Below are 25078 nucleotides of genomic sequence, written 5' to 3'. Positions count from 1 at the left end.
ATCAAGGCCTCCTTCACAGGAGAGAATTCAGTCAAGATGAAAACATGTAGTGGGAATACAGCTGCTGTTGCTTGTCAAACGGCTGTGATGAAGCTGTCTCTACACACCCTTGCTTACACACATAGATCACTGTCAGCCAAGGAAAGAAACTTCCTTTTGAAATGATGGTTTCTATTTTGGGGAGTCGGGGTGGGATGGGGAGTAGCTTTTCAAGGTAGGGTTTCTCTGTGTGTAGCCCTGGCTGTCCTGGAACTCACTATGTAGACCAGGCTGGCCTCGAACTCACAGAGATCCGCCTGCCTCTGCCTCCCGAGTGCTGGGATTAAAGGTGTGCGCCAGAACCGCCCGGCTTTAACAACGCGCTCAGTCCGGTTAGTGCTGCTCATCCACACACACTCTGGGCTTATCTGTCCCTGCCTCTGGGTCTCTGAGGGCCTTTTCTCTCCTCCCCAACTTGTTAGGCTCTCACAGCAGCAGGGGGTGATGTTTCTCCCAGCATCCATTATTATTTCAAATTCTAAGACAAACTGCATTTGAATGTCTTTTTTCCTCTCGGGCAGTTAAAGCCAGGCCTGAACTTTACTGCCAGCATCTAACAGTCCTTCCACGGTGATGGCTTTTAAAATTAGTTATTAAAAAAGAAATGAAAGAATGCATGTAGCCTGAGATATAGGAAACAGGGAAGTGGATTCTGCACAGACATTTAAAGCTAAAACAACACAAATAAACTTAACACTTGTACCCCACATCCCTGTTGCGTCCCAAACTCGCCCTGGGGCACTAGCGTCGCCTTCCTCTCTCAGTGCCACCCACTCTCGGTCCAGGTTTCAGTCTTTCAACCCAGCCCCTCTCTGTCCTAAATTCTATGAAGCCGAACTGAAACTCAGTGGGTAGCAAAACACCTTTCCGCTTAATCGGGCATGGTGGGCGGAGCATCCCTGAGGTTGAGCCACGCAGCCTGGTACTGCAGCTTGCAGTAGAGAGCCAGACTGGTTAGGAGTATGGCTAAATTCAGAGTTAGAGTATCCACCGGGGAGGCCTGCGGGGCTGGCACATGGGACAAAGTGTCTGTCAGCATCGTGGGAACCGAGGGAGAGAGCCCTTTAATACCGCTGGACCATCTGGGCAAGGAGTTCACTGCCGGTGCTGTGAGTTTTGGGGGAGCAGGCAGTGGGGACCGATCGTGGAGGAGGGCCCCCCCCCGCGAGGGACCACCCTCGGCGTACTAAACAGTCACCCCCCCCCAGGAAGAAGACTTCAAGGTGACGCTCCCCCAGGACGTTGGCGCCGTGCTGCTGCTCCGCGTGCACAAGGAGCCCCCGGAGCTGCACCTCCCGCTTGGGTCCCTCCCGCGGGACGCCTGGTTCTGCCGCTGGTTCCAACTGGAGTGGCTGCCCGGGGCTGCGCTCCGCTTCCCGTGCTATCAGTGGCTGGACGGGGCGGCCGATCTGGTGCTGCGAGAGGGAGCAGGTGAGGGGGGAGAGGGGCCAAGGAACTGGTTGAGGCTTTGTCAGGGGTACAACAGTGTGGAGGAGGCTAAGGCTGGGGGATGGAGAGGCCAACTGGCGTGGACATCAGGAAGGGCCAAAGAGGGGCTGGCAGAAGCCTGCTGAGGTAGACACGCACGCGGGGGGGGGGGGACTGGTGGGTTGGCAATAGTAGGAGGGAGGATGTCAGGAGCCAGACATCAGGAGACTGGGTGTCTTTTCCATGCACACCCCCACCCACAGCCAAGGTCTCCTGGGAAGACCACCACCCTGTGCTCCAGCACCAGCGCCAGGAGGAGCTGAAGGCCAGGAAGGAGTTGTACAGGTGAGGAGAAGCGAGTCACCATTGCAGGAGGATGGCACGCATGTCCATGACACCATGGCCAGCAGCAGTACTTGGCAGTGGTAGCACCTGAGAGAAAGACAGGCCCTCCGAGGCTGACGCTGGGCTTGCGCAGAGACGCACCTTTGAGGCAACTCTAGCACCCACTGGCGTTTGAAAGCCCTTCTTCTAATGGCTGTTTCCTGTGACTTATTTTTGAAAGCCGCTGCTCTAAAAGCTGTTTCCTGTGACCTATTCTTTGTCCGTCTTTGTGGCTGTTCCTTTTGTTTCTCCTTCCTCTCTCTCTTGGCCCGGTTGTTGCATCCTCCGTAAACACAGGCGGGACTCCAGGCATCTGGAACTTGGAACATTTCTGTCGGGGATAAGACACGCTCTCAGACAGGTGCTTTCTCCCTTGCCTGCTCAGCGTTGGTAAGGGTTAGAGCGGAGACGGGTTGAACTAGATGTTAGCTCACAGAAGGTGGGATTACAGAGGCGTGAGGGGCTCCCGAGGAGTGAAGTCAGCAGCTGGACTCAGGGGGGACGCTTTCAAAAGAGCTTGGTGCTCTTCCTTAATCTTGGTTGCTTTCCAAACCCCGGGCGCCTGCTTCTGCCCCAGGTCTCTGGAGAAGGAGCAAGCACGGGCTCATTTGGTTCCCTGGTGGTTCTACGTTTGTCATGAAAGCCACGACACTAAATCTCACAGCAGCAACCAGGGAGAGGGGCCAGGTACCGAAATCTACTTCACCCTTGGACATGCAGGGCCAGTCTAGACCCTGACAGAAGTCGCTGGGAGGTCTTAGGTAAATCATCCGATCTCTTCGATCTTTGTTTTCTTCTTATTTTGGGTTGCTAGGGAAAACAAACGAGAAATGGTTAAGAATGGAACTAATATGACCATGACAAGTAAAAAGCCTCTGATTTGATCACCATCACCACATAAGCCAGATATGGTGACATATACCTATGATTTCAGCATTTGTGAGATGGGGACAGAAGGATCAGAAATCCAAGGTCACCTATAGCTATATAGTGAATTTGAGGCTTACTGTCTAGGAGGCCCTGCTCCCCAAGGTGGGGAGTGGGAACATCCAACAACAAGAATGCTAAGCCCTGCCTAAGGCTGTGCTGTTAGCATTTTTCCTATGTCTACACTCTCTGTGTGGGTCGGTCTTTCATACTATAATTAAGGTGAGGCTTCAAGCCCCCCAGCATTAGCATCTCTTGGGTACCAGTTAGAGAAGGCAAGCGCTCAGGCCCGCCTCATACCTAAGTGAGAATCCTCATGTTACCAAGACTCCACAGGTGATTCAAACACAGGGTTGTTTGAGACCAAGAGTTTGGCTCCACCTGGTGGCAGTATAGTTTAATTGCAAACTGTCAAAAGGTCAAAACTAAAAGCTTTTTCATTATTAAATTGTTTTTGTTTGATCCTGGGGAATCAAACCCAAGGCCTTTGCGTTCTGAGTAAACACACATCACTTATCTATATAACAAAGCCTCTCTCTCTCTCTCTCTCTCTCTCTCTCTCTCTCTCTCTCTCTCTCTCTCTCTCTCTCTCTCTCTCCCCCCCCCTCTGTGTTTTGAGATAGAGCCTTGGCTGTCCTGACCAGGGTGGCCTTGAACTCACAAAGATCCGCCTGCTTCTGCCTCCCTGAGTGCTAGAATGTGCCACCACATTTATTTTTTTTAAAACCTGTGTGCTGGAGAGATGACTCTGTGGTTAAGAGCACTGGCTGCTCTTCAAGAGGACCAGAGTTCAGTTCCTAGCATCTGTATGGGAGCTCACAGCTGACTCTAAGCCTACACACAGACATATGTGCAATACATGTGAAATGAAAATAAAATTTTTTTAAAGTTGTGGAATTAAAAAAAAAGTGTGTGTGTGTGTGTGTGTGTGTGCCGGGCAGTGATGGTGCACACCTTAATCCCAGCACTTAGGAGGCAGAGGCAGAGATCTCTGAGTTTGAGACCAGCCTGGTCTATGGATCAAGTTCCAGGACATCCAGGGCTACATAGAGAAACCCTGTCTCAAAAAAACAAACAAAAAACCCACTGTAATTATATTTTTATTTGCATGTATATGTCTGTATGTGCATAACCTATGGTATGCACGTGGAGGTCAAAAGACAACTTGCAGGGATTGGCTCTCTCCTTCTACCATGTGGGACCCAGAGATGGACCTCAAGTGGTCAGGCTTGGCAGTGAGCAGTAACTTGTTTTGTTTTCTTGTTTTTCGAGATAGGGTTTCTCTATGTATCCCCAGCTGTGCCGGACTTGCTTTGTAGACCAGGCTGGCCTCAAATTCACAGCAATCCAGCTGCCTCTGCCTCCCGAGTGCTGGGATTAAAGGCATGCACCACCACGCACAGCAAGCAGTAACTTCTTAATATTTAACACACACACACACACACACACACACACACACACACACACACACACGAGAGTGAACCTAGGGCCTTGTGCATGCTTGGCACATGTCCTACTGCTGAGCTATAGTCTCAGCCCTTTACATTTTTTGGTTAAGGAAAGGGTCTCACTAAGTTAGCCTCAACTCCTCAAAGCTTTTTTTGGTTTGGTTTGGTTTGGTTTTTTGAGGCAGGGTTTCTCTGTGTAGCCTTGGTTGGTCTGGGACTCTCTTTGTAGACCAGACTGGCCTTGAATTTACAGAGTGCTGGGATTAAACATGTGTGCCACCACGCCCGGCTAAAAGCTATTTTTTGAATGACTGAATGTTAATCTTGCAGGAAAAAAAATGTATTGTTTTACCAAAAGATCTTTGGCTGTGGCTTGCATGCCTGTGGGACTTAGAGACAGTGCCTAAGACCAGGACAGTGTAAATTGATAACGTTCCCCAGTTTGTGGGAGGTGGAGTGCCTTCCTATGCGAGGTCTGCCCCTGGGAATAACCGCAGCTCAGGACTGCATCCCTTCACAAGGCGCATCTGTGTTAGGCACCGTGTGGCTCAAAAAAAAACTCAAAAGGAGGCATGACAGCGGAAAGGAGACATTTACCAAGCAGGGACAACAGCGGCGTCTCAGACTGCAGACCTCCCCTCTCGCCTCAGCCCTCCCCCTCCCTCCTTCCCTCCTGCTCTCCTGGAGTTCCACTCTACCTAGATAACAGCCCTGACATTCGCATACTATAATCCAGACACACACACACAGACACACACACACACACAGACACACACACAGACACACACACAGACACACACACACTGACAGACACAGACACACACACACACACAGACACACACACACTGACACACACACAGACACACAGACAGACACACACACACTGACACACACACAGACACACACAGACACATACACACACAGACACATACACATACACAGACACACACACAGACACACACAGACACATACACATACACAGACACACACACACACACACTGCTTTGGCTCAGCTCCAACCTCAGATTCCTCTTAATTGACCCAACTTTGGTCAGGTGCTCAGAAGTCTCCCTGTGGGGACAGGTGGCTTTCTCACAACCCAGAGAGCATAAGGGGATGGAGGGTCTCAGGGGCTGGCTGTGGCAGAGCCCCCCTCCCTGCTCCTCCCCGCGGGGCAGGGATCTGAGGGCAGGGATCCGAGGGCTCCCTGAGGCCTTTTGCTGACTGCTTAGTTACCTGTCTCCCACGCCAGCTGGAAGACTTATGTTGAAGGTTGGCCTCGATGCCTCGACCAGGAGGCTGTGAAGGACCTGGACCTCAACATCAAGTACTCTGCAACCAAGAACGCCAGATTCCACTTCAAAGCCTGGACCGCGTGAGGATGCTGCCCAGTCCGTTGGCCCCACCCCTCTCCATCCCTTACCTCGGTGATACAGCTCACTCAGCCCTGCCTAACACCTAGTCTCCTGTCCTGTCGGACACTGGTTACCTTAGGGTCACTGACTGTATCGGGCAGACAGAGGAGGGTCTGGAGCCTTGTGCCGTCTTCCCACATGTCACTTCTTCCATCAGGTTCACAGAGATGAAGATCAAAGGGTTCTTGGACCGCACAGGACTCTGGAGGAGCCTGAGGGAGATGAGGAGGATGTTTAACTTCCACAGGACTCCAACAGCAGGTGAGGCGCTGGCGCTGGGATCCCAACCTCTTGCTGGGGTATCAGTTCCCACCACTACCTGGAGGCTAAGAAAAAAAAGAAATCAAGCGCCAATTCATTGTGTGTCTCTGGGCTGGCTCCTCTCTATTAGACTTTAAAGTTCCCACAGAGAGGAAAGAGGGAGCAAGTGGAGGGGACCCGTAGCCTAGTCCAGTAGCTGTCCAGATTGACCAGGGCTGGGGCTGTGGACACACGACTCATAGTGAAATTATGCTGTGGTTACTAATGAGACTCATCAGTGGTCCTCGGAAGGTGTGCTTATTGCCTTCAGAAATGGCTGAAAGAGGGGCCTTCCCTGGTTTTCAGAGTGCCCTAAAAAGTTCTCACGGGATGTGGAGAACGGTCAAGTGGGTACTAACAGTGAGGCTGAGGCCTAAGGCAGAGAGAACTCCAGGGAAAGACGAAGGCAGAAGAACAGGAGAGCTGTGGCCCAAGTGGGCTGAGCAAGGGAAGAAAGTCGGGAAGCAGGAGACACGCCCACGCTTGTGCGGATGAGGCAGGTTGGAGGCTTTCCCAAGCACAGTGTGAGGCTAGTGATTGGTGGCCAGTCATATGACTAGGCATGTCTCATGGAGTGGGTTGGAGGCCTGAGAGCAAAGCAGGAAGAGCAGCCACTGGGTTCTAGCTGAGGTCAGCAGATGATGACGCTTCATCGGGGCAATGGCTGTGCAGGGATGAAGTGGGCAGATGGGCCGAGGGACGTCAAAGATGGAGAGTCCACAGAACTTAGTGGGAGGGGAACACAGCTGCTTCTTGAGGAGTTTCTAGACATCCGTGGACAGTGAGGTGGAGGACAGGCATCCGTGGACAGTGAGGTAGAGGACAGGCATCCGTGGACAGCGAGATAGAGGACAGGCATCTGTGGACAGTGAGGTAGAGGACAGGCATCCGTGGACAGTGAGGTGGAGGACAGGCATCCGTGGATAGTGAAGGAGACAAACTTGCTGTCCCTTGGGAGGCCAGGAAGGGTGGAGGCTGAGCTGGAGAAAGAGCATCCACACTTATGTTGCATTTGAGGCTGGTGGGCTACCCAGAGTGGTACCAGGTGGGTGGCCTGAGGATGGGCTGAGCCCAAGATTTGATCATGGTGAGTGAACAGCAAGTAGCCAAAGCCCAGGGACCGGGGAGGTCATTCTAAGAAATGAACAGATTCTCAGGATGGACAAAAGGGAGCCCCACCGTGCAGGTAAGGAGGAAACCTGTGGAAGCCGTGGTGACTGGTCCCCGTGTCCTCCACCCCCCTGCAGAGTATGTGTTTGCACACTGGCAGGAAGATGCCTTCTTTGCCTCCCAGTTCCTAAACGGCCTCAACCCAGTCCTGATCCGCCGCTGTCGCAGCCTCCCAGAGAACTTCCCAGTCACTGATGAAATGGTGGCCCCCGCGCTGGGCCCCGGGACAAGCCTGCAGGCTGAGCTGGAGGTGGGGCACAGACTTGGAGCTCTGCAAACCGTACCCTCATTTCTTTAGGCTCACCCCTCTACTGGAGACAGAGGGACCAACTATGTACTGCATGCCCCTCTCAAACCATACACCCCGCTAACCCCGGGGTCCTCTCTGTGCTACCTGGCCCCTGCTTCAGAGAGCCTGGTGTGGTAATGGATCCCTTTTCTTCGGCAGAAGGGCTCCCTGTTCTTGGTGGATCATGGCATCCTTTCTGGAGTCCAAACCAATGTCATCAATGGAAAGCGTCAGTTCTCCGCAGCCCCGATGACCCTCTTACACCAGAGCTCGGGGTCCGGGCCCCTGCTCCCCATCGCCATCCAGGTCTGTAGGAAGGCAGAGGATGGGGTGGGGTGGCAGAAGGATGGAGGACCCCACCAACTGGTTGACAGAATCTGACACTGCCTCTCTCCCTGCTGTTCTTACCCACCAGCTCAAACAGACTCCTGGGCCCGATAACCCCATCTTCCTGCCCAGCGATGACAAGTGGGACTGGCTGCTGGCCAAGACCTGGGTGCGCAATGCCGAGTTTTCTGTCCACGAGGCCCTCACACATCTGCTGCACTCACACCTCCTGCCAGAAGTCTTTGCTCTGGCCACGCTACGTCAGCTGCCCCACTGCCACCCACTCTTTAAGGTCAGTGGCTCAACAAGTTGATCCAAGCTGGGTGTGGTCTCGCATACCTTTAAATCCCGACACTTGGAGGGCTGAGGCAGGAGGATGTCTGTGAGTTCAGGACCTGACACAACACAGCTCCAGGACTACTTACTACATAGAAAGAAACCTTTCTCAAAACAAACAAGGTGGTGTGGCCTGTAATCAAGTGCATAGATTCCTGGGTTTGTCCTGTGTCTATGGTGCCTCTTCCAGGTGGCCGCTCCTCAGGTGGCCTTGTCCTTCTGGGCTCAGATGCAGGACTCCCATTCTGACTGAAGAACACAAAGTAGGCCCGCGTCCTGGGCCTAAGAGAATGTCTAAGCAGAAAGCAGAAAGCATTAGCAGCCATAGGAGGGAAGCGCTGTCCTCAGAGTTCTTTTCTTTTCTTTACTTTTTTGGGGTTTTTTTGTTTGTTTGTTTTTTGAGACAAGGTTTCTTGGCTGTCCTGGACTCGCTTTGTAGACCAGGCTGTCCTCAAACTCACAGAGATCCCCCTGCCTCTGCCTCCCGAGTGCTGGGATTAAAGGCGTGCGCCACCACCGCCTGGCTTCCTCAGAGATGTCTTAACTGGATGAAGGAAACAAACGTGTCCTGTCAGAGCTCCATAAGGTTATGCTCTTCAAGCTGACTGACAGAGCCCGACTGTGACTCCCAGTATCTGGGTCTCAGAAGTGGCCTGTTAGGGGCCACTCCCCCTTGCCAGGCCCCAGCACTGCTTTTCATGTGGCTCTCCCTACCCAAGGGATAGAAAACCCCAGGGAGTTCCTAAGGCCCTCATCTGACAAAATGATCTGAGGGAAGGAAAACGGCCTGCCTGGGGCTGGAAGACATGCGATGGGGCTTAGCCTCCATCACTGGGCAGCGGGCACTGTCACAAACTGCACAAAATCCTGTCCTTGCTGACTCTTTGTTTGTGACTAACAGGGTGGGTGGCTTGGGGTGGGAGCTGGTCTGGGCTTCCCCAACTTTCCCATCTTCTGCCCCTTGCAGCTGCTGATCCCCCACATCCGGTACACACTACACATCAACACGCTTGCCCGCAAGCTGCTCATCGCCCCTGGGCAGGTGATAGACAGGGTGAGGCTGCCTCTGGTGGGGAGGGCGTTTTTTCCCTTGGGAGAAGGTGGGGTTCTGGGGTGGGAGTGGCCCCTGTCCCCCTGGTAGCAGTGCTGACCGCTGCTTTTGAAGCAAGGTTCTGGCGTCTAGGAGTTCTCTCCCTCAGTCCACAGGCCTCGGCACCAGGGGATTCTCTGAGCTGATAAAGAGAAGCATGGCGCGACTGAACTATTCTATCCTGTGTCTCCCCGAAGACATCCGAGCCCGAGGTGTGGAAGACATCCCAGGCTACTATTACCGAGATGATGGGATGCGGATCTGGGGAGCAATAAAGAGGTGAGGGAGCCACCCCCCAGGAAGCCACAGGGGCAGGGAAGGCAGGAAGACCAGGCAGGAGATGAGGTGCACAGGAGATGCTCATAACAAGGAGGGCGGGGTGTGTGTGACACTGGGCAAGGCTGCTTCTCAGAGAGGGTCGGGTTTGGAGCTGAGGACTGGATCCAGGTGTGCCTTGCAGCTTCGTCTCTGAGATCGTCAGCATCTACTACCCGAGTGATACATCTGTCCGAGAAGACCAAGAGCTCCAGGCCTGGGTGAGGGAGATCTTCTCTGAGGGTTTCCTTGGGCGAGAAAGCTCAGGTACAGGGACCTCTGCCCTTAGGCCTGCTCCCCACCCCCAACCCTCCACCCCCATCCCCCTGGCCTCTCTGTGAGGCCCGCAGGTCCCCAGAAGCCCATGCCCCAGCCTAGCTCTTCTTACAGGTGTCCCCTCCTTGTTGGATACCCAGGAAGCCCTGGTCCAGTATATCACCATGGTGATATTCACCTGCTCGGCCAAGCACGCAGCCGTGAGTGCAGGCCAGGTGAGGAGAGGTGGGGGCTGTGGGCATTGTGGCGGAGGGGGGCCAGAGTCTTCGGCTCACTCCCTCCTACCTGCCTTCAGTTTGACTTCTGTGTCTGGATGCCCAACCTGCCACCTACCATGCAGCTGCCACCCCCTACTTCCAAAGGCCAGGCTCGGCCCGAGGGGTTCATAGCCGCTCTCCCGCCAGTCAATGCCACCTGTGACATCATCACTGCCCTCTGGATGCTAAGCAAAGAGCCTGGGGACCGAGTAAGTACGGAGCCAGGAGTCAGGCCAGGCGAGGAAGCTGGATAACGGAAGTGCGCGTGGTTTACCCTCCCCTGTCATCAAGACCCACACATATGCCGGGTGTGGTGGAGCACACCTTTAATCCCAGCACTCGGGAGGCAGAGGCAGGCAGATCGCTGTGAGTTCAAGACCAGCTTGGTCTACATAGTGAGTCCAGGACAGCCAAGGCTACACAGAGAAACTCTGTTTCAAAAAACAAACCAAACAACAACAAAAGGTCCACACATACATACCTCACTGGAATTTCCCGGTGAGACACAAGACCCTTGACCAACTCACAGTGAGAATCAGGTGTCCAAAGACGACAACGAGAACTGTCCCTTTCCGCAGTGGCGGTAAATGCCCCTTTAACTCTTCAAACTAAACGGTCTATGAGCCTACAGATCACTGTCGCCTGGGGAAAAGGTTTAGGGTAGGGGCAGGGGCAGCCGAAGACTGGGTCTGGTGACTGGGTCAGGGGTCAGACTGTGGCTATAGCCAGCTAAGGTGGGTTGTCTGCTCAGAAGATGGGGGTCTCAGCAGCTCAAGCTCATGATCCGTCCCCAGAGGCCCCTGGGCCACTACCCAGATGAATACTTCACGGAGGACGCCCCACGCCGAAGCATGGCTGCCTTCCAGAGACAGTTGGTCCAGATCTCTAGTGCCATCAGGGAACGGAACCGAAGCCTGCCACTGCCCTATGCCTACCTGGACCCTCCCCTCATTGAGAACAGTGTCTCCATCTGACTTCTCGGGGAAGATGGTCCCATGTGACATACAGACCTCCTGACCATGTCACTCCAAGCTAAGTGTAACGGAGAAAAGGGGGCCTGTGTGCTTCTCCTGGATAGTGTGCTTGCGGTCCCTCTCTCTCTCTCCCTCTCTCTCTCTCTCTCTCTCTCTCTCTCTCTCTCACACACACACACACACACACACCTAATAAATCGAAACAGACAAACTTAAACCCCTACAGAAAAGACAGGATCTCACAGGACAGGAACACCAACATGTTTAGAGACACCAAGGCCGAGGCTTCACCTCTGATCAAGGGCTTTGTTAGTTCGCTTTGCTTTGCATCCCATGGACTGTGACAGAAGCACAGATCTCACTGACCACAGCCAGGAAGACCTCACAGTGGCCCAACTCAAAGGCGTCTCTCACACAGGCTTCTCAGCAACGCAGGTAGTGACCCAAGCAAAACCCACCCAAGAGACTGGTGGTCATCCACCATCCACCGTGAAAACGGATGTAAGCCTGAGGAGAAGGGTTCCTGGAGGTGAGGCACAGGGAGAAGTGCGGCGCTGAGCACAGGACTCTGAGGTTGCGAACACTGGCTGCTCTTCCAGAGGACCAGGGTAGCTCACAATCATGTTCTAGAGGCTTCTTCTGGCCTCTGAGGACACCAGGCATACAAGGCCAAACACCTGAATGCACATATATACATAGAAATTTTATATACATAAAAATTAGGCTTGCTTGGTTTTTGAAAGAAAAAAGGGCATAATGCCATTTCTAGGCCACCTTTTCCAAAGACTCCCCTAAAGTGAGCGTAAACCAGGCCCATTTCCAGAGAATTTGAAAATATGAACATACCTCTAATATTTTGCCCTCTAAATTCCATCTTCATTTTGGAATCCTAATATTTCATGTACACTTTCTAGTTCTGGGTTTTTGTTTTTGTTTTCTGGGTCAGACTCTACAGAATATTTATTAAAGTAACAAATGAGTCCTTTTGAAGTCACCTAGTGACTTTCTTATCATAGGCATTAAAGTTTTGGGTTTTCAGTTTCATAAGTTCTTATGAAACAATATTCAAAATGTAACATAGACACTGGGGCTGGATGGCCCAAGGGTTAAGAGCATTTGCTGCTCTTCCAGAAGCCCCAGGGTCAATTAGTTTTCAGCACCCATGTCAGGTGGAACCACCTGTGACTCCAGCGTCAGAAGATCTGACACCCTCTTCTGGCCTTGACAGGCACAGCATTCCTACACACACACACATAAACACGCACACAAATTAATTTTATATATGTTTTGAAGGAGAGATAAACATGTTTTTTGTTTAGATCACAAGTGGGGGATGAGAAAAAGACTTGTGAGAGAGTAGGTGATGTTTATCCCCTTAGAAGTCAAACTACCATGTGGGGGAGATTGGTTGTTGTTTTCTTTTTTAAAGATTTATCCATTACATATACAATGTTCTGCTTACATGTACACCTGCACACCAGAAGAAGGCACCAGATCTCCTTATAGATGGTTGTGAGCCACCATGTGGCTGCTGGGAATTGAACTCAGGACCTTTGGAAGAGCAGACAGTGCTCTTAACCGCTGAGCCATCTCTCCAGCCCGGGAGATTGGTTGTTAACCAGCTGAAAAACATCCTTGAACAAATTCTGAGAGGAGGTATAAATGTGAGCCAAAAACAAGAGGCGGGGCCTTTGGAGACTTGGGATAGTTTTGGCTGTTCATCGCCACTTCAAGACGCTCCTACAGAGAACCGCTCGAGGGAAGGCTTTGGGGCTCCAGACTCCTGCTGAGGTTTTGGGTTCTGGTTAGTCCAGGTTCCAGCAGAAGAAATCCTGCTGATTACACCAGGAGAATCGTTCCTCGGAACTGATATCCTTACGGTTTTGTTATTGTGTTCTTTAATCTTCTTTTCCTATTGTTTCAGTTAGTCAGGTTATAAGTGAGGTACGCTTGGTTAATAAGTTTGTAATAAAATATATTTGTAAAGAAAATTGAGCCTACATGTCCTATGAAAGTCTTCACTTACCAGGAGATTGGGATAGATGTGAGGGCATCCTACTGAGACTCTAGGTAAGAGAAATATAGGATATGGGGAAATAGAAGGATCCAGAGGATCTTAGAAACCTACAAGAAGAGCATGGTAATGGGTGAATCAGGGCCCAGGGGCGTCTGCCCAAACTATTGCACTAACCAAGGACAATACAAGTAGTAAACACCGAACCCCTACTCTGATCTACCCAATGGACAGGACATTCTCCACAGTTATGTGGAGAGCTCTGACATGAGCTCTGGCACCCCATATTTGACAACCTCCCATTGGTGGGGAGCCCTGGTGGCACTCAAAGAAAGAATAGGCAAGCTACCAAGATGAGACTTGATAGCTTGTGGCCATATGGTGGGGGAGGAGGTCCTCCTTGGTCATGGATCTAGGGGAGGGGAATAGGGTGGGGGTGGGAGGGAGGGAGGAACGGGAGGATACAAGTAATGTGATAACAATTGAGTTGTGGCCAGGCGTGGTGGTGCACGTCATTAATCCCAGCACTCGGGAGGCAGAGGCAGGCAGATCGCTGTGAGGTCGAGGCCAGCCTGGTCTACAGAGTGAGTCCAGGACGGCCAAGGCTACACAGAGAAACCCTGTCTGGAAAAAAAACAAAAACAAAAAAACAATTGAGTTGTAATCTGAATAAATTAAAAAAAAAAAAAAAAAAAAAGAACACACGGTGTGCTTCTGAGCTTCCTGGGGCCTACAAGAGAATTTTAGAAACTAGGTAATTAGACTCCACTGAAGATCAATAAAGTTGAAAAGTAACAACAACAACAACAACAAAAATTGAGCCTACAATGTTTTAATTTGTGTGTGTGTGTATGTGTGTGTGTATGTGTGTGTGTATGTGTGTGTGTATGTGTGTGTGTGTATGTGTGTGGTGTGTATGTGTGTGGTGTGTATGTGTGTGTGTATGTGTGTGTATGTGTGGTGTGTGTATGTGTGTGTATGTGTGTGGTGTGTGTGTGTATGTGTGTGTATGTGTGTGTGTATGTGTGTGATGTGTATGTGTGTGTGTGTGTGTATACACAAATCCAACCATAAATCCAGTAGACCCATGCTTCAAAAATGACAGTGTGGCCAAGCAATGGCGGCGCAGGCCTTTAACCCCAGCACATGGGAGGCAGAGACAGGCGAATCTCTGTGAGTTCAAGGCCAGCTTGGTCTACAAAGTGAATCCAGGATGAAAGTAAGTGACTGGGAGTGAGAATTAGTTAAATCTTGAAGCTCCAGGTAGGACTGGAAATCTAGCAAGCAACTGGGACCTGAGCGCCAGAGCCCACTGTCCCTGGCAGTGGGAGGAGTGACCTTTCTGCTGACTTCTCCGCTTCATTTGTCTCAGTATCCAAACTTACGAAGGAGGCTCTCTATAAGAGTCACGACATCGGCTGGGTGTGGTGGCACACTCCTTTAATCCCAGCACTCGGGAGGCCTCCATGTGAGTTCGAGGCCAGGCTGGTCTACAAAGTGAGTCCAGGACAGCCAAGGCTACACAGAGAAACCCTGTCTAGAAAAAACAAACAAACAAAATAAATAAAAAGAATCATGAGACCTCCCTCAACACTTCCCAGCTGACCTGTTGGTTACGTCGAGGCCACGTGACTGAGCCTGGCCAAAGGACTGTGAGAGGAAGTAATGCTTGTCGCTTCCAAGATGAACAGTTTTCAGCTGAGAGGCCCCTTGCCACTGTAGCTCTGAGGCTGCCTCTCGAGCCTGTTCCTTGAATTCCAACCTTACCTTGTCACTGGAAGCTTGGGAGGACAAGGTTCACTGGCACGGTGGCCAGCACAGCAGAAGTTCTCAGTAAGCACCTGTTGAATGCGGGAATTAACATCCAAATGATCCCAAAGCCCTGTGGTGCCATGTTAACTTACCTATGTCATCTCCACTAGATGGAACTCAGTCACCTTCAGAGGTCATGCGCCAGCTCTGTCCTGATGCACCAGTGTATGGTTTTTTTGTTTTTTGTTTTTTTGTTTTTAATGGTTGCGTGGATAGGTGGATGGGGGTAAAAAAATCTCAGCTCTGGAGCTCAAGGGGGGGGGGGCCTGAGATAGATCACCTCTTTAAGGTAATACATTTATTAGAAAACCCCTTAAATGGTTGGGATAGACAGACGGACCGCTGCACGGTGGGGGTTGTGAGGGAGGCTCAAGCTGCCATGTCAGATAGCGTGGTGGAAGCTTTGATGAGAGAGTTCATGCCTATGAGGCAGAGAGATCGTCCCGTCTTACGGTCTCAGAAGGAAGGGGCAGGTTTATGCAGCAGGGCCGTCTGTAATTCCTGGGGCAGGTGGGGTAGGGTGGGGGTGGGATGGAGATGGGGTGAGGGGGGGGGGGGGAATTCCAGGTAGGAGTGTACAACACTGCAGAGGTACAGGAAGTGAGGAGGCGGGACACATCCAGTTGAGGTGTACTCATTAAATGAGTTAGGGGGGGGGATGTGTCACCTTTGCCACCAATAGCCCCGGATATGTGGTGGAGGCTGACACCTGAGTTCTGCAGGTTTCCGTGGGGAAGTGAGAACGATACCCATCATTCTCTGGAATCTGGACACCTGACATTTGACTGACTCACAGGGATTGACTTCCCTCTACAGCTGCTGTCAGAAAGAGGTGACAGGTGGGCGTGGCCTCGTCACCTACAAATATCAAAACTACCCTGAGTGCGTGGATGAACTTATGAACTGGAGTGCTACTGTACCCCAATAATAAATCGTTTGTTTTGATGTGTATCACACACACACACACACACCGTGTATATGGGTCTGCTGTTGGTGCACCTACACGCAGTGCCTGAAGCAGCCAGAAGAGGGCATCAGGTCTCATAGTCACCTGACCTGAGTGCTAGGGCCAAACCTAGGCCCTCTAGAAGTTCACCAACTGCCGTGGCTCCAGCCCCTCAGCATATATCTTTTGAAATGAGCCATCGTCTTCAAGAGAAGAGAAGATTCCAGTGCATCTCAGCTGCAGGAATCCATGTGGTCAGGTCTCCACCCAAGCTTGGAAAAGCCACCACTACCTACAGTGCAGGTCCTGTGAGACCCAGCCCTGTTATTACAGGCGGTGGTGAAACTCTAAATAAACCCTCCAGATTTGTCTCACCTGGCTTTAAAAAAAAAAAAACCACTAATTTTCGTGGTTACATAGCTTGCCAATGCATTAATAGGCTTGCACTAGTGTGCTATAAAGAAAACTTTGCCACGTGTGCTAGTTAGACACAAGCTAGGGTCACCTGAGAACACAAACCTCTTTATTTATTTATTGAGACAGGGTTTCTCTGTGTGGCCTTGGCTGTCTTGGACGCACTCTGTAGACCAGGCTGGCCTCAAATTCATAGAGATCTTCCTGCCTCTGCCTCCCTGAGCGCTGGGATCACAGGCATGTGCCACATCCGCTGCCTGAGAAGATGAGTCTCAACTAAGAAAATACTTTTTTATCCAACTGGCCTGTGGGCGTTCTCTTGATTAGCAATCGATGTGGAGGGCTCAGCCCACCATGGGTGGTGTCATCCCCAGGGCCGGAGGTCCTGTGCAGTACAAGAAAGAGTTGGCTGACCGGCTAAACGCAAATATTGCAGAGAACTGGGGCTTGATTCCCAGCACTGATGGCTCACAATCATCTGTTACTCCAGTCTCAGCAGACCCAATGCCCTGTTCTGACTTCAGCGGGTACCAGGCGCTCGTGTGGTGCACAGACACACACGCAGAGAAAACACACATACAAATGAAATAGTCTTTTTAAAGGGGCGGGCAGCTGGATGTGAGCCTGGGTAATAAGCACCGCTCCTCCATAGTCTCCGCTTAAGATCTTGCCTCTGAATTCCTTCTTGAGTCCCTGCCCTGACTTCCTCCCTGATGGACTGTGATGTGGAAACATAAGATAAAAATAACCCTTTCCTGCCTGGGCGGTGGTGGCGCACGCCTTTAATCCCAGCACTTGGGAGGCAGAAGCAGGTGGATCTCCCTGAGTTCGAGGCCAGCCTGGACTACAGAGCTAGTCCCAGGACAGCCAGAGCTGTTATACAGAGAAACCTGTCTCAGAAAACAAACAAACAAAACAAAGGAAAAAAAAATTTCCTTCCCGAATTGCTTTTGGGGATGGTGTTTATCACAAGAATAGAAGGCAAATTAGGACGCCGTGTAGTTACGACGATAACAGTTGGTTAGATGGCCTTTCGGGGGCTCGGCAACCACTTTATCTGCCAACATTGGTACTTTATTTGGCCTCTGCATCTGCACGTGGGTCATCGGAACAGGTGAGGTGGGTTAGTGTCTCTGCCTTCGGCCAGCTCTGCATATACACACTGATCATTTGAGACACATTTTGCCCAAGTTATAATTCAGGGGAAGCTTTGTTTTATCTCTCTAACTTTGCCATATCTCTCTCTTCCCTGGTCAAGACTAACGACCCCTATCAGCTGCCATGACCAGAAATACCATGCTATGAAAAGGAACAAAAGAAAGTGGTACCTGAGTTTTGGGAGATCCCCATCCGAGTACATGAATTTTCCTCATCCTTATTAGCCTTTTCTCTCACACACATTTTCCCACTCCATTTCCATGGCCCAATTTCCCTGCGGGTTGGGTGTCTGGATTCTTTGGTTCTTAGATTTACTTTTTCTCTTTTTATTTACATGTTATGTACCACGTGTGTGCTTGCCCGCAGAGACCAAAAGAGGGCCCCAGCTCCTCTTGCTCTGCAGTCAAAGCCTGTTGTGAGCCAACTCTCCCCAGAGGCCTCCCTTTGGCTGTCAAACATTTGAAATATTGGTATCAAAGGAATTTCACAGTTCCCCAGGAGTCTCATGCTGGGAGAAGGAAAGGGCTGGAAGCTTGGTGCAGCGAGAGAAAAACTTGTCTACCAGGAAGAGATTTCACAATCTGTCAGACCACCTTGCAGGAAAGACTGGAGCTGAGACATTGAAGACAAGGAAGACCACACCTGGACGGCATGCACATTTATGCATGCTCCTTGCCCTCCATTTAAACCTAAACCTCTGAGAGGATGCCAAAGATGGACTCGAAGGGGCACTGGGTCTCTTTTTTGTTTGTTTGTTTGTTTGGTTGGTTTTGTTTTATTTTTCTTTTTTTTTATTATTTTATTTTATTTTATTTTTGTTGTTGTTGTTGTTTTATTTTTCAAGACAGGGTTTCTCTGTGTAATAGCCCTGACTGTCCTGGAACTCTCTTTGTAGACCAAGCTGGCCTCGAACTCACAGAGATCCACCTGTTCTGCCTCCTGAGTGCTGGGCTCAAAGGCGCCACACCCATTTCTCTCTGGGGCTTTCAAGCAGGACTAGGGAGCAGACCAGAGCACACTGAGTGTAGGAGGTGGGTCTGGGATCTCAAAATAAAAACGACCGCATGCACTTGTGAAACCCATCAAATAATATCAAATCTTAAAAATAGAAAACATCCACGCTAACACTCTGAAATGTGGCAACGTAGGAAAGTTTTCAGTAAAACTTTTTTTCTTCTTTATTCTCAAATACTTCATAATGAAGGCAAAATGGAGAAGCTGGAAGAATATTTATTTTTTTTCCTGGAGACTGAAATGATCCATTCTGAAAGGAAGCTGATTAAGGCGGAAATACGCCCTTCAAAATAGCTTCTGAAACTGGCAGCATTGTGTATGTTTAACTCCAGTGAAGAAAGTTAGACGGATTATACTACTTACAGGAAGATTTGACCAGCACTCGGGAGGCAGAGGCAGGCAGATTGTTGTCAGTTCAAGGCCAGCCTGGTCTACAAAGCAAGTACAGGACAGCCAAGGCTAACACAGAGAGACCCTGTCTTGAAAAACAAAAGAAGAAAAAGAAGAAGAAGAAGATGATTTGACAAACTGAGGCCCCAAGTGCTCCTTGGCCTGTAGACAGGCCAACATATGTGCTCTGTGCTCCATGTTTCCAGTGTTCATAACGTGTGTCATGTGATGGTTTTGAGTTTGTCTTTGAGTCCCTTGTGCTCTGGTAAGCAATTCCTTCACCACAGTCTTCTAAATAATTCCAATAAAGCTCATTGGCTTTAAAAAAAAAATGACCACACAGCCGGGTGTGGTGGCACTCGCCTTTAATCCCAGCACTTGGGAGGCAGAGGCTGGAGGATCGCTGTGAGTTTGAGGCCAGCCTGGTCTACAAAGTGAGTCCAGGACCGTCAAGACTACACAGAGAAACCCTGTCTCAAAAAAAAAAAAAAAAAAAAAAAAAAAAAAAAGACCACACAATCCAATGCCCTTTGACAACGGAAGTCTTAGCTCTGCACAGCCAGTGAGGTCTCCCTGGCTTCTTACTTCTAAAGGCACAAGGATTTGGTACCTAGTCTGGTGGTCACAGTACGGCACGGCCGGCTAGCTAACACACGGCAGCTGATGACCAGAACGCACTCCTTGAGCACAACGTGTAGCGGCGAACACATATTTTGATTTCAGGGAAATGCTGTCGGGGGATTTTTGTAATGTGACATTTTTACTATTTCCTTTAAATGTGGTGAGGCTCTTTCCTCACTTAACTCTTTGTGGAAAATACACTATGTTCCTTCCACATTTCCCACACCGAGCAAGCATTCTTCCAAGCTTAGCTCTGCCCCGGCCCAATAGATCTCTTTTCTCAATTGTTTTCACTATTTCTCTTCTCTTTAATTCTTTTCTCTTTATGGGTCTTCCAGGACCTTAAAATCTCTAGTAACAGTGAACAAAAGGAGTTGGGGGGGGGTCACCACGACACTGGACGAGTTTACCCACAGGTTTCTCAGACTGGGAAGCCTGACCAGGTGGGGGCTAGTTGGGTACATATGCCAATCACACAAAGCTCTGTCTCTCCCCTCCCCAGGAAGCAGTGGGTGCCAACACTGGAGGAAAGAAAGTTGGGCTGGTGAGCACAAATGCTGGCCACACATACGCTGCTTGTTCTTGCTCCAGGGTGCCAGAGAGGAGAAAAAAGGGTGAGAGGAGAGAGGAGCTATATGGAACATTCCCGCCCCCTCCCCCCCCCCCCCCCCCCCCCCGGGATGAGGTGACCACACAGTGAGCCAGAGAGATCGCCACAGCAGTCAGTCAGGGTGACAGAATACAGCAGGCAGTCTTCTCTGCATTGCCTTCAGGCCGGGCCGAACAGTTGCCTTGGTCAGCAGGCTTCAGCTGTGAACAGGACAGAGCACTTTCTGCAAGATTCTGAAAGGCTGTCCTCCATCCATACGCTGATGCGCGTTAGCAGCTGGGGTCACAGTTCAGATGACGGGGTAGCCAGACATTAGCAGCCGCCTCTGAAGCACTCAGCAGCTGAGGAAACAGAGGAAAAGTGATTATTTTCTTCATGCAAGGCAACAAAATGCCGTGTAAAAACAGCATGTGGAGGAAGCCTGGTCGCGTGATCAGTAAAAAAGAGTTTAGCAACCCTTTGAGAGACAAAGGGAATGTATTACAACTGAGAGTGCAAAGGCGAGTTCCCAGGGAAAGCAGGACAGTGTCATAGCCTTAATTAAAAAAAAAAAAAAGTTAAGAAAAGAATATTAAGACAACCTTAGGTGTCAGCAACCTTTGCAGCCAATGCTGGAGATCTTGTTTGTCAGATGTGAGAGGCCTCAGCCAGATTCCAGGTGGCAGGTTCCCTTCCCTCCCGTGTGCCTGTAATTTCCCTCTGTTTTAAAGACTCATGCTGTGCCATGGAAGAGCCTTCCCCACACGCCCACACCCCCACACCCCCACAGCCTTCCGTCTCCTGTAGCATCACCAAGACCACTTGGAGCTGAGGTCAGAGTGATTAGAATCTCAGGTGAAAAGCTGGTGACCCTCTCCTCCCTACTCTCTGCAAAAGACTGTTAACATCCTCGTTAACAGGGCTGGAGAGATGCCTTAGCAGTTAAGGTCAGTAAAAACCAGATCAGTTAAAAGCAGTTAAGAGCAGATCTGCTCTTCCAGAGGACCCAGGTTCAGTTCCCAGCATCCACATATCGGTCCACAGCTGTCTGTAACTCCATTTCCAGGGGATCCAATGTCCTCTCCTGGCCTCTGCAGGCACCACACACACACATGGTACATAGATACAACATTTATACACTTAAAATTGAAATATTTTTAAAATTTAAGTATTTGAATCACCTCAAATTCAAAGGAAAAAGTCTGAAAGAAAAGATGTGTCTACAGCTGACTAATTTTTTTTTCTTCAAGACTGGGTTTCTCTCTGTAACAGAGCCCTGGCTGTCCTGGACTCATTTTGTAGACTAGATAGGCCTTGAACTCACGGAGATCCACCTACCTCTGTCTCCTGGAATTAACGGCATGCATCACCACGCCTGGCATACCTGGCTAATTTTAAGAAGAAAGAAAAGAAAAATATCATCCAAAACTGATAAGACAATTAAGAGGGCACAGCAGGTCAGAGTGGCCGTAGGTCTCCGTGATCACAGAATTGGCAGGGTTGGGTTCCCAGCACCCACATGGCTGCTCTCAACTGTCTGCAACGTCATCTCCAAGGAATCTGACACCCTCTTAAAACACCCATACACATAAATAAAATGAAATAGAGGAGGAGGAAGAAGAGGAGGGGGGAGGAAGAAGCGGAGAAGAGGAGGAGGAAAGAGTGTGGCTGAGGGGGAGTCTTAGCGATGGAGCTATGGAGAACTATTCTAGAAGGAGGGTTAGTCCTAACTAGAGGTCAGGTGGGTGGGGGGAGAGGAGCCATGCCTTATGAAGACAGCAGTGAGGTGGGGCGAGAGGGGGCGGGCCCTTTTTCTTCACAACAGTTTCTTTCTCTTCTCTACTCCAGCTATTAATTTGGAGTCAGATTGGCTTAAGCTGCTTAGAAGGAAGGAGATGTGAACAGGGGCTTCTCCCTCCATGGGGACCAAGAAGCCAGAGGCCAACGGAGATTAGGGGGTGGCCTTGTGCGGGGTGCCCAGTGCAGCGCAGGAATACCAGTGAGCCGTTTGGGAGGCTCCTGCTCCCTAGAACACTCAGATCCTACCTGTTGTTTCCCAGAAACAAACAAACTCCCTTACTGTTGCCCTGTGAAGTCAACAGAACTTGAGATCTGGCCAACAGCAGTGCTCCGTATGTCCTGGTATACACCACGTCAACGACCGAGTCCTGCAGCGTCCCTACACTGCCGCAGGGCTGCTCCATGTCTGTATGCAGAAAACCTCAGGGAAAGCCATCCGTATGCTTCCATCACCAAAGATCTGGACCGGAAGTCCCGCCTCCTATTACTGGCCCAGGTTCCGCTATCGTTTGTGCTGTAGCTGTACTGAAGGTGTGTGAGTAGCTCTGGGATGGCCTGAATAAGACTCAGTGCACCAAGCCAGGCGAGGCCAGCCTGGACTACAAGACAAGTGCAGGATAGTCAAGGCTACACAGAGAAATCCTGCCTAAAAGAAAGAAAGGAAGAAAGGAAGGAAGGAAGGAAGGGCACCTCTGCCTTCCCTAAGTGCCAATATCAGCTCTACGATGTCAGGGGGCTAGCAGGGCTGGAGTCCTTGGATGTCAATCCGTGAGATTAAGAACTGGATAATCAGAAATCAGAACTTTCTGGTATCCCAAGATTTGTGCAGAACTGCTACCAACTCCCTTCCCAGACCTGAAGAGAGCCTCAGTTCTCCCTAAAAAAGGTTTATTCTATGTCCTCCCACCCCAAGGCTGCCTGCCAGAGTTGCTTCTTGGTGGGAAAAGCAGGCTAAGGGAGTCTGGAGTACGCCCCACCCCAAATGTCCTCCCTAGGGTTTCCAGGCATTGCACCTGTGGTGGCTGGAATACCTGCGGCCCCCACAGACAAGTGGGTCTGAATGCTTGGCCGTAAGGAGCAGTGCTATTGGGAGGTGCGGCCTTGTTGGAGGAAGCGTGTCACTGTGGAGGTGGGCTTGGAAGGATTGTATGCTCAGGCTACACCCGGTCTCCTGCTGCTCTGCCTGCACATCACGACGTAGAGCTCTCAGCTACCTCTCCAGCACCAAGTCTGCCTGCACACTGCCTTGCTTCCTGCCATGCTGAAAACAGACCACACCTCTGAAAATGTAAACCAGCCCCAATTAAATGGTTTCCTTTATAAGAGTTGCTGTGAGCTGGGCCATGGTGGCTCACACGCCTTTAATTCCAACAGAGACAGAGGCAGACGGATCTCTGTGAGTTCGAGGCCAGCCTGGTCTACAAAGAGAGTTCCAGGGCAGCCAAGGCTACACAGAGAGACCCTGTCTCGAAAAACAAAACAAAAACAAACAAACAAAGTTGCCATGGCCGTGGTGTCTCTTCACAGCAATAAAACCCTAAGACAGCACCTTCCAACGCTTCCGAACGTGTGGCTAGAAGCAGAGTCTCAGAACTCCACATCTTGACAGTTAGCAAGCATGATTCTTTACCTTCTCTGGGTACCTACAGCCTCTGTCCCTGGCAGCAACCCGAGCAACTAAGATTAGGGAAACTGAGTCAGGGCTTTGTAGTCTGGTTATCACCGCCCCCTTTACCACTTAGGTTCCTATGGCTTAGAAAACCCTCGGAGAAGAACCTCCTTGGAGACTGGAGAGACGGTTCAGAACTATAAACTTGTGAAGCACCCATCTCTGGCCAGCCTCCTTGTTGTGACACACACACACACACCACACACACACACACACACACACACACACCACACACACACCACACACACACAAACACACACACACACTACCACACACACACACACACACACCACACACACACACCACACACACACACACACACACACTACCACACACACACACACACTACCACACACATACACACCACACACACACACACACCACACACACACACACACTACCACACACACACACACCACACACATACACTACCACACACACACACACACTACCACACACACACACACATACACACTACCACACACACACACACACACACACCACACACACACACCACACACACACACACACACACCACACACACACACACACACACTACCACACACACACACACACACACACACACTACCACACACACACACACCACACACACACACACACCACCACACACCACACACCACACACACACACCACACACACACACACACCACACACAACACACACACCACCACACACCACACACACACCACACCACACACACACACACCACACACACACACACACACCACACACACACACACCACACACACACCACACACCACACACACACCACACACACCACACACACACACCACACACCACACACACACACACACACACACACACACCACACACACCACACACACACACACACCACACACACACACCACACACACCACACACACACACACACACACACACACACACACACCACCTAGACCAGAGACCACCACAGACCAACTTGGGAAACCAATGAGTTTTATTGGAGTTACTTACAGAAGCAGAAATGACTCAAAGACAGCTGCATCGCCAAAACCCATTCTAGCATGGGAGACAGCTCACAAAAGCTGGGAGTACACCGGAGATTGCTCTTTCCAGGCAGCTCAGCGGCTCTCTGCTTTTCCCAGGTGGCTGGACTTACCTGAATGCCCTCTTTGCAGCTTAGCTTCTCTGAGAGTGACTAGGAGAAGTCTTTACTGTTTATAGACTCTTGGAAGTGGGCAGGGGCCTTGATGGGTCAGTTTCAGGGACTTCCTGAAGCTATTTTGAGTTCTGTACTCTCTGTGTTAATGAGCTTCTCTGCTGAGGAATGTTTTAATGTTGGAGAAGACTACTACAAAGCCCCTACAGGTTCCGTTTCCCCAGGGCAGCCTCTGGTAGACCTCAACTCCACTCTCTCCTCCCTACTGCCTTCCGTAGACCCAGCTGCGCTGGCCTCATCTGATCTGCCACAGTCACCTTCGCTCGTTTGCTGGCCAGATAAATCCGTATCACACCTAGGGTGGCAAACAGTATCACAGGAGAAAGGGGACTGAACGCAGCACCAGTGCTCTGTACTGATTAACTTTAGGGTGTCAGCGTGCCTTCACAGCATCCTGGATACCCAGTGTGCAACTATCCCCACCACCATGAAAAGCCAGGCAGATTTTGGTAGCCTTGCTTCCTGAGGCTAACGC

General features: G+C 50.6%; 1 protein-coding gene across 1 annotated transcript; it reads left to right on the top strand.

Moving 5' to 3' along the window:
- Positions 1–994: 994 nt before the first annotated feature.
- On the top strand, positions 995–11031 carry Alox15b (arachidonate 15-lipoxygenase type B). Its single transcript, XM_051167622.1, has 14 exons — positions 995–1148; positions 1248–1470; positions 1731–1812; positions 5479–5601; positions 5799–5902; positions 7189–7361; positions 7560–7706; positions 7816–8019; positions 9031–9117; positions 9263–9432; positions 9614–9735; positions 9859–9959; positions 10040–10210; positions 10796–11031. The coding sequence occupies exons 1-14, from the start codon at positions 1002–1004 to the stop codon at positions 10973–10975; spliced, it is 2034 nt and encodes a 677-aa protein (XP_051023579.1). The 5' UTR covers positions 995–1001; the 3' UTR covers positions 10976–11031.
- Positions 11032–25078: the final 14047 nt, after the last annotated feature.

Source organism: Acomys russatus, chromosome 25, assembly GCF_903995435.1.
Source record: "Acomys russatus chromosome 25, mAcoRus1.1, whole genome shotgun sequence".
Classification (NCBI taxonomy): domain Eukaryota; kingdom Metazoa; phylum Chordata; class Mammalia; order Rodentia; family Muridae; genus Acomys; species Acomys russatus.
Note: the sequence above shows the minus strand (reverse complement) of the source record. Positions and strands in the feature narration are given on the sequence as shown.

Coding starts and splice junctions, on each gene's coding strand:
- Alox15b (XM_051167622.1), top strand. CDS start 1,002: ATGGCTAAATTCAGAGTTAGAGTATCCACCGGGGAGGCCTGCGGGGCT. Junction 8,020..9,030: donor ACTGCCACCCACTCTTTAAG/GTCAGTGGCTCA, acceptor TGCCCCTTGCAG/CTGCTGATCCCCCACATCCG. Junction 9,118..9,262: donor CTGGGCAGGTGATAGACAGG/GTGAGGCTGCCT, acceptor TCTCTCCCTCAG/TCCACAGGCCTCGGCACCAG.